General features: G+C 36.5%; 1 protein-coding gene across 1 annotated transcript; it reads right to left on the bottom strand.

Annotated features, from left to right (window-relative positions):
- Positions 1-1,071: 1,071 nt before the first annotated feature.
- Positions 1,072-8,028, bottom strand: LOC105059978 (protein JASON). Its single transcript, XM_010943521.4, has 7 exons — positions 7,740-8,028; positions 7,601-7,649; positions 7,391-7,479; positions 2,574-2,809; positions 1,632-2,463; positions 1,478-1,560; positions 1,072-1,366 (listed from the first exon to the last, which is right to left on the bottom strand). The coding sequence occupies exons 1-7, from the start codon at positions 7,890-7,892 to the stop codon at positions 1,297-1,299; spliced, it is 1,512 nt and encodes a 503-aa protein (XP_010941823.1). The 5' UTR covers positions 7,893-8,028; the 3' UTR covers positions 1,072-1,296.
- Between the last annotated feature and the right edge of the window lie 2,169 nt (positions 8,029-10,197).

Raw genomic sequence — 10,197 nt, 5'->3', positions numbered from 1 at the left:
TCCTGAATGATGAGAATCAAAATGATCAATTTGTGGAATGCAATTTAATCAAAAGAAATGGTTGGTTATGTTCTCAAATCTGAAAGAGGAATAGGAAGGAACTAAACTGACTGAACGTTTCATCACCGGTTAGTGGTGCAAGACAACAACTTTGAAAATCAAGAATCTAACTGTTTTTAGAATGAGCTTGAAAAATCTACAACTACCATATTGGTGGTACGCAAAAACTAACAAGACAAACTTAAAATTAGCACAACAAATGAAGCTTGCAGTAGTTGAACAGAATAAAACAAATAGATGGAAATATTGCTGGAACCAATTGTTTGTGCTGCTACTAATACCAAGAAAATCATGTGTAGGGTGATCTAGTTGATTGTTTGTGTGACAATCTATTTGCAAAAAGCTTGTTTGATACAGAAATAAGCAAAAAGCACTTCCGCGCTCGATTCACAACTGTATATCTCTCCCTAGACATCTCAAGATAATTGGATACCTCCAGAAGATACCATGCAAGAGTTTTTGACCATGCCGCCTACCACGTATGAAATAGCAAATAGCAATGTTTGGCGCATATGGAAGCCTCTTCTTACAGAAAAAAATTCAGCACCCAAACAGGTTAATCTTAAGGAACACTATAATTGTTGATTGCTATTAGTCACATTGAGCGTGCATTTTAAACCTGCCGGTCCTTGTCTTGCTCCAATCAGTCTCCCAGATAATTGAATGCTGTACTTGAGAAAGCCAATAAATCTCCCAGATAATTGAATGCTGCACTTGAGAAAGCCAATTAATTTTCTCCCAGGAACTAGTAATCATGTAAACATACCTTGGTTTAAAAGTCAAAAAAATTGGAAAAACCTTTTTATTTCTGAAAATAATGGGTATTATAGGCAACTGATCAGAGTAAAAATCATTAAGGGAGAAAATATGAACTCAGGCCCCCATTGTCCATTATATTTTATATGACTGTCAGCAAATGTAATTCCCATAAACAAAACAATCAACTATTGGAATTCTCCAGACACAGAATGAAATATTAAAAAATAGAACAGCATAGAAACTTGAGAGATATGAAAACTATTCATTTAACCATTCAAAAAAGAAGGTTCTTTTGTACATTGCAGGCAGCAACCTCACTTCCATAAGCAGCAGTCCAGGGAATGGTTACATGTATGCACAGGGGGGCAAATCATCAATAGAACGACACAACAATGCTTTTAAGCAAGGTGTATACTCAATGGCTAACTTGCCATGCAAAATAAACCCTAAGAAGCATTTGTGAGTGATTAAGCTTTCCTAGAAAGCTGTTTTATTCTTTTCCTCGCCATTGTGCTCGAACTCAATTGGTCTACCATTGAGAAGGTTCCTGAAAATGAGAAAAAGTAAAACAAATTAAAATAGCAAAACTCATGGGACCTTTATGGTGGTGGAGCATATGCTAAATGAATTGAGTGTCAAATTAGTAGGAGAAACAGACCTTTTAGGGAGAAGCTTGTCATCTGATAAAGCCTTCTCTAACCTTTCTTCAAAAGGCGTAGCATGCCAACTAACCTTTTGATCCTGATAAAGAATTCACTATTAACCTTTAGATCACCATGTAGAGAAACATACGAGGAAATAGGAAAGTATACCTCCTTATACTTGGTTGTTGTATTTGGAATTCCATTTCCATCCCACCACTTGGGCGAGATATGAGAGAGCTCATCAGGATTCCAGTGTGAAGCAACAATTCCAATAATAGGCCTGTCTGCATCAGAACTCTTTTCAGAACAAGGTTGCTCTTCTGTAATATTGTTGATGTCCCTTATCTCATCCTTTGGAAGTGGAGGCTTCAGCCATTGAGATAAACTGGAAACAACAAGCTTTGGAGTATAAGCATTGGAGTTCAGACGTTTTCCGCCATGGAAAGGTGGGATCAGGCTATTCAGACTTTCACAGTGGACAGATTCCTCCCTAGAAATTGTGTTTTGGTCTTGGCTTATCTTGCTATTTGGAGATGAGAAGCTTGGTGAGTCTAACAGTTTTGAATCCTCAGACGCCGAAGTGAATGAAATCTGCTGTGTTCTCCCTCTAGAATCTGGACTGAAATTTTCCTTTTCTTGCTTAGAATGGTCAGATAAGTGAATAAGACAAGTGTCTTGTCTCAGTTCCTCCAAATGAGATAAGTGCTCTACAGGCTTTAAAACAGGATACACATACTGTGTTTGAATCCCACCATTCCTCCGAGCTCTGAGATTCTCCTGGTTAGTTGGATAAACTGTTCCCGGAGTCTGCATTTCAGTTGTTAAATTCAATGGAGTTGGATAAGGTGAATCTTTAGAACCAAGAACTGGAACCTTGTCAGCTTCAGATGGAGAAATATCCAATATAGCTGATTCAACCCCTGACTCAACTGTAGAAACGTGCTTAATCTCCTCACACTGCACAATCTTTGTCAAAGTTAAATGTTCATCAGAGTTACAGCTGCATAAAAATCAAAAAGGATAATAAGTATGCTTTTCATGGTTACAAGAATTGTCAAATAAGGTATTATGGCTGTTTAAACATGTGAAGGAAAAATCAAGAAATTTTACCCTCCAGACTTGTGTTCTGGAAAATTTGAATTATTATCCACTTGGGTTGGAGTATCCGAAATTGGACTCAATTGTTCATCCCATTCAAGTTTCTTACAAGATGCTGCAGGAAGCCAAGAATGGAAATCTGGATTTTCACCATCCACTTTAGGAGTTTGAACAATTATTTTCCCTGCTACTCTCTGGATGTCAGCAGGAGTTTCAAGTAGTGAACCACATGATTTCAGGTATTTGACCTGTTCAATAAATAAATCAGCAATTCAATTCTTTGGATATCAATTTTCAAAAGTTTAAATATGATAACACTAAAACCAAGATCTTAAGATAAATGGAGAGAAATATTCAAAAGAGACGGTAAATGATCAAAAAAAACAAGTAACACCCAGATGTATAAGATCCAAAAAGTTCATGAATAAGTAGATATTTTTTAGGATAATAATGCAACGGCTTATTAAAAAGCCCAGAAAGGGAAATGCTCTTGCAGAGAATAGCAAAACCCACATGGACAGTGCTGTAATACATCTTCATTCAGGTTGCAGGATGCCTAATGCGTGTCTAATTTTTTTTATTCTCTTGGAAAACAAAAATAATTCCAGAACACTGGGATTCATGTCATAAACTTTCTTCATTGCAACCAAGACATTTGGCTTTGTTCCACCGTAAGTACAAGCTACCAATCTTCTTTTGCATCCATCAGATGAAGACATAACTGTATATTTTTCTACTCAATAAAAAAAATATGACAGATACACTTTAAAAGGGATTCATTCTTCAAAATTAGAGGATAAAGGGGGGAAGAACTATTTACATACACATATGTCATTCACACTTCTCTTGTATACGTTAATGACATCCAGAATCAGAAGAGTATATCAGAATGAACGAAAAAAATTGTGTTAAAACTGAGCAACCATTGAATTGAATGGACAATGTCATAAGGTCATCCCCAAATCACATTCATTTATAATGATGTATCCCCATTAAAATAATCCCACACAACTTCACTTAAGGAGATTACTATGTACTTGCTTGGTATATACATGCAATATATGAATTGGTACGATAGGTAAATAGAGTGCATTACTAATACAAATATGCTTATTGATCATTCAGTTTGTCTGCCAATATAGGCTATATGCACTGATGAATGAACCAAATCCAAACATTGATTTTGACTTTTCATACCACCAAAGCCCAAAGACACCATTGTTGGACCACTGTAGGCACTTGGAAAATTTATCATGGAAGATTCAACTAACCATATAGTATCTCAATTAAATCATTGTGACTAAAAGATTGTCACTATACTGTTGTCAGAAATCTTCATTGCACTGTCTCCATGACATTGTTGCCAGCGGCCAGACAACTTTCATAACCCATCTATTTGAAATGATCTTTTAATCAGCTGCAATTATAGGTATATTTTCCAATTGCTTTCCCTCTGACAACCAAAGGACCAGTGACCACCAATAGAAACATTAACTTTCCCTTCACCTGTTTGGTAGTCTTGGAGGTCCCCATGGTACCGCAAAAGAGCAGAAAGCTTTTTATTGTTGATTGCCCATTTTCTAGACAAATTTGGTTTGTTTTCAGATCATAAATACTTCCACCTGCTTTCAGCTGTTCCAGTGAAGATTCAAGATTCTGCTTCTTCCTTGTCCTTTCGCAATATTAGGCTTGTAAGTTTCTGGCTTTAGTCTGCTTAAGCTTTTTTTTAATTTTCTTGCCTCTTTCTCCATTTTTGTTTTATCACAAACAACAAAATTAACAACATTTCCTGCAGATTTTACTCCCTACTTTACATATGCTTCAACCCCCTTTCTCTTATAGTATCTATTTCTTTATAATCTACCATTTCTAAGTTTTCAAACTTCTTTCTCCTGTCTTATTTATGGGGCTCAGATGAAATCCACAACCTTGCTCAGAAATCACCAATATCGATGAGTCACAAGATTCTCCCTCGTCCCTTCTTACAAGTAAGACTACCTCATTTTAGAATCGATCATTTGCTTTTGTGTGCATTAATCTTCAAGTTCAACCATCTTTAGGTCCTAGTGCACCATAATGCCCTCTTGCAATTAATAGACCCTTCCTGCTATATGAATGACCACCTTTAACTAGGATATGTGAACCATACAATTGTGACCTGCTGACCCTCCGCTTCTCACAAATGCTTTAGTCCAACATACATCCTTCAGCCAGTGACACCTCCTCTTCATATAAATTGGACCACCATCCAGACTTTGGCATTTTCTTCTTCACCACCCACCTGCCCATTCTTTTCTAAAACTACCTACCTGCCCATTACTTTCTAAAACTACCTACCTGCCCATTCTTTTCTAAGGCTGGACCATTGTCTCTTAGCTTTTGGAAGTCTCCTTGTGTATTAATTGGCGCATGTGACTCACCTTCATGTGCATCAACAGAATTGATTGACCTGAATTTGAAACTAGACTCCATAAAGAACCAAGGAGTGAGTAAATGAGCAAGGTGGAGAAAATCCTAAGAGATAAGCATGGCTTACCTTTTAATGCTTATGAATGAAATACTAACCAGTCAGAGAGCGACAAATTGGAGAGTTATGGCATCTTTGAGAAAACTGAAACAAGTGCTCACATATAGGCAATATAAGTATCTTGAAATTTTCAAAGTAAAGTATATATAAAGGTCACGAAGGATGGCTATTGAGAAAACCTGAGAAGGAAACTCAAAAAGGTATGCCATAAGGCTATCAACAATGGCATGTATGGAGTAGGTGGGCTGCCGGAGCAAGCAAATACCACTAAATGGAGTAGCAAGAGTTGGCGATAACAGGTTGTGTAAAAAGCCAAAAAGAAGTCCCACAGCAAAACCCAATATACCCATGATTCAGACACAGCCATAAGTGAAAAAACATTTCTCTAAGATCCCATTAATGTCGATGAATCATGCTTTAGTACTTAAGCATTGGTGAAGCTAAACTTGCAACTAACCCGAATGAAGAACCTATCACTCAATGATCAAGGGTAGAGAAATGTTCAGGAGACGGATATGGTCCTATTCTCATAGATATTGGCCCTGATAAATTTTTAAAAATGAAAAATATAGACTGATTGATAAAATTTTCATAATCTAAAATGTCAAATAAGTTAATATAATAATTCAGTCCGTCAGCATTATCCAAGCAACTTAGTGATTTAAAGAGCACGCTTCAAAAGTGTGAGGAGATGAGGAATGTAGATAAATGAAAAAAAGAACTGCTGTGAAGTGGTGAGGCAAAAGAATTATGTCAGAGCAGGAAATCAGTGAATTTTTGTTGAAATTTGGAATTGTTTATGAGGAAATTGAGCCAGTGAAGGGGCATGTAGTGACCAACAGATTCAGAAGGGACATGCTTTAGCTAAAGCTAGGTCCTACTGGATAAAAGGGGAACAGGACTTGACAGATGGGGTATGATGTTCTGAAAGCCATCAAAATACTCACAACAAACTGAAAGATCAAATTGTACCACCATGTACAACCCAAGATGAAGTAGAAAGTTGAACACAATAATTATCTTGGATTAGGATAGAACCTAAACATATATAAGGAGAAAGATGCTAGTTATACAAAGATTAGGCAAGGTGACAGAAAAATATATAAAGTAGCTAGAGTCCAATAATCACAAATGGCAATACAAATATTTTCTGACAATATAGCCAAATACAAGCATAAATTACTTGAAAACAATAAATTGAAATTAATAAAACAACAGTAAGGCGCCTACTTGCCAAGCTGGTTATTCGAAATCACAACAAAATTCACTAATATTTAGAACATAAAGGTAATGTTTGTCCAAAAACAAAATACAACCAAAATAAAATAAAAATATGGTCAATAAAATAAGCTGTCATTCTTGGAGATTGAATCACAAAGCACCATTATTTTAAAGTTCAGGACACGGATATGGCCCTATTCTCATAGACATTGGCCCTGATAAATTTTTGAAAATGAAAAATATAGACTGATCTAATAGTCTGATTGATAACATTTTCATAATCTAAAATGGCAAATAAATTTATATAATAATTCAGTCCCTCAGCATTGTCCAAGCAACTTAGTGATTTAAAGAGCACGCTTCAAAAGTGTGAGGAGATGGGGAACGTAGATAAACGAAAAAAGGAACTACTGTGAAGTGGTGAGGCAAAAGAATTATGTCAGAGAAGGAAATCAGTGAATTTTCGTTGAAATTTGGAATTGTTTATGAGGAAATTGAGCCAGTGAAGGGGCATGTAGTGACCAACAGATTCAGAAGGGACATGCTTTAGCTAAAGCTAGGTCCTACTGGATAAAAGGGGAACAGGACTTGACAGACAGGAGGTGTGATGTTCTAAAGGCCATCAAAATACTCACAACAAACTGAAAGATCAAATTATACCACCATGTACCACCCAAGATGAAGTAGAAAGTTGAACAAGATAATTATCTTGGATTAGGATAGAACCTAAACATATATAAGGAGAAAGATGCTAGTTATACAAAGATTAGGCAAGGTGACAGAAAAATATATAAAGTAGCCAGAGTCCAATAATCACAAATGGAAATACAAATATTTTCTGACAATATAGCCAAATACAAGCATAAATTTCTTTACATTGAAATCAATAAAACAACAGTAAGGCGCCTACTTGCCAAGCTGGTTATTCGAAATCACAACAAAATTCACTAATATTTAGAACATAAAGGTAATGTTTGTCCAAAAACAAAATAAAACCAAAATAAAATAAAAATATGGTCAATAAAATAAGATGTCATTCTTGGAGATTGAATCACAAAGCACCATTATTTATCATGCGCACCTCATGCTCAAGACCCCTGCTTATGCTATCTTTATCAAAATCTTCTTGTAAACATGGACGCAATGCTTGCCTACATGGAGAACCTCTCTCTTCAAAAATTTATAAGAAAAACGAGAAGAAAAGAAAGACTCAGTTCTAATACCAGAAATCAACAAACAATTATCTTTCTACATAAATCCAAACGCATAGGTCCCAAGATCAGATCTTTACCTTCGAACAGTGGCACAAAATCAAGCTGATTCTTTGAAACCAAAAGATCCTGAACAATCCACAACATAGAAATGGATCAAATAATCGGTTTATCAAGGGAGAGAAAATCACGCAATCCAAACAGAAGATTCTCTCTTACCCTATTCTTAACAGGGATCGACCTGGTAGACAAACGAGTCTTCCTCCGATCATCATCATCTTTTATCCTAAAGCATGCGAAGAAGCAACCCATGAGAGCGGCCTCTAGGAATCCTAAAACCTCTTTGATCACTGGGCATCTGGAGCGTTTCATGGATCAAGCAATGGAGAGGAGAAACACGATGCTCGAATTGGAGACGGGATCAAGAACCCAACCAGCGATCTCAGCGGGATTAGGGTTTAGGAATGGGAATTGAGGAAGAGAAGAGACGGGAGGGGGGATTTATGGATTTAGGGTTTTGAAATTTAAATTGGTTTCAAGAGGGAAACGGGGGCTTAAGAATAAACAAGGAAAAAAAAAAAAGGACCGTTTTAATTTCCATAAATGGACTTAACCCGAACCTTTTTAATCCGAGCAACAGAACCTGACCCGACCGGCCCATAAGCTGGGTCAAATTGGTTACGTTTTTAATAGATAAATATTTTTTATATACGGGAAAGAAGTATAGATATTTGTGATTTTATTAGTGGACTTGTGATAAGTGGGAACAAAAGATTTTGCATGCATGGGAATTAACTTTTTATCTAATTTTAGTATTATATTTCTTTAGAGTCTCAATATTGATACGGTCAGTATTTTTTTTTTGATAATAATATGTCTCTAAATATTTGAGATATTATTTCATTGCTTTATCATTGGGCAAACCAACGCGTGATAAAAAAATCAATAGTATTTCCAATAATTTTGATATTTTTTTATTTTTTTTCAATCTTGATCTTCGAAACTATCTAAATAAACCAACCAATATAGTATAAGATTACAAAATATAATTACTTTTTAGATTGGATATAAAATCCTCGCATTCTTTTCAAATTATAATGTGGCTCGAGGAGTTGCTCTATTGAAAGACAAAAAGATAAAACCATCTAGAATGCTTGAGTAAGACAAAAATAGTGATTTTTTTTAATTGAGATAGAAAATTAAGAAGCTTATATAGACAACCAATAATAAAAGAAATTAATAATACTAATTTTCATGCTTAATTATCTATAAAGTGGCTGTAACACCCCGGCCCAAAATCGGGCCCAGAATCAGCCACGGCCCATAAAAAAAAAAAAAAAAAAGGCAACGGAAGGAGACTCCCCAAGGGAGTCTTCTTCTCCGATGAATTCCGATCGAAGAAGAGTTCTAGGACTCCAAGGATTCCCTATAAATCTCTTTCTCCCCTCCCTCTAAAGGATCCCAGAGCCCGACCTCCTCTCTTCTTCCTCCCTCTTTCTTTCTCGTTTTATCGATTTTCTTAGACCCGTGCTCACCGAAAATTGAAAACGGAGACACTGCCGGAGCTCGAGGTAAGCCCCTCCCCTTCTTCCTCTCCCTCTTCCCTTTCTCCCCTGGCCCAAGGCCTCGCCGCCGGCCACCGACTTTGTCGAAAATCAGTCGTAAAAGAAATCTCCTGTTTTCTGAATTTTCCCTTGATTTTGTCGGCCGAACCTTGCCGCCGGCCGTTCATTGCTCCACCGCCGCCTCCACCTGCTGCCGGACCTCCGACGAAGCCGCCGCCTTTGCCAGAATCGAGCCACTGAACCCTCTCTGGTCCTCCCCCTGTTTCGGTCCAAGAGAGGCCGCGGGAAGAAGAAAAAAAGAAGAAGAAGAAAAGAAAAGAAAAAGAAAAAGAGAAAATAAAAGAAAATAAAAATTAAAAAAAGAAGGAGAGAGAGAGAATTATCCTCTCCCTCCTTTCTCTTTATTTCTTCTCTCCTCTCTCTACCTTCTCTCTCTATATTTTCTCTCTCTAAATTCTCTCTCTAGACCTTTCTCTCTCTTTATGAATTTTGTCTCTCTAGAGTCTTTCTCATTCTTTAATTTCATCACAGATCGTAGAATAAACTTGAGATGAAAATAAGATAATCCGAAATTGCTCCGAAATTCATGCAGTAGATCTGATCCCAGTCCGATCCTATTCGAAATTTGTAACACTTGATTCATATTGAGTCACCCTGATAGGACCTCTGATGATCTCGATCATGACTGCCTCATCGGAAGGATACGAAGGTTTCTCTCTTCACTTTCTCTCTCTACTTTCTCTCTCTAGAATTTTCTCTCTCTTCATGAATTTTCTCTCTCTAAAAGTCTTATGGATCAGTGGAGGATCCTAATACATAGACAAGTCCTAAGTTTGGTTAATCCTAAGAGAGGTCCTCGATCTGTGTTATTAGGATCGATTATCGATAATTTTCTCCATATATGATCTTTATATTTGATCAGGGTTACGAAGAGATGATTGTCTGCAAATGATATCGAGTAGAATATTTTGTTAAAAAAATTTATAAATCAAAAAAGAATATTGATTTTTGTGCTTGGATCGGTCACCGATAAAGGTAAGAATCTCTGTACATGATCATCATTATATATGTTATTTTACCATTGATTTTATCTCATTGATTTTGTATCGTTG

Source organism: Elaeis guineensis, chromosome 10, assembly GCF_000442705.2.
Source record: "Elaeis guineensis isolate ETL-2024a chromosome 10, EG11, whole genome shotgun sequence".
Taxonomy (NCBI): domain Eukaryota; kingdom Viridiplantae; phylum Streptophyta; class Magnoliopsida; order Arecales; family Arecaceae; genus Elaeis; species Elaeis guineensis.
This window is presented reverse-complemented; position numbering and strand designations above follow the sequence as displayed.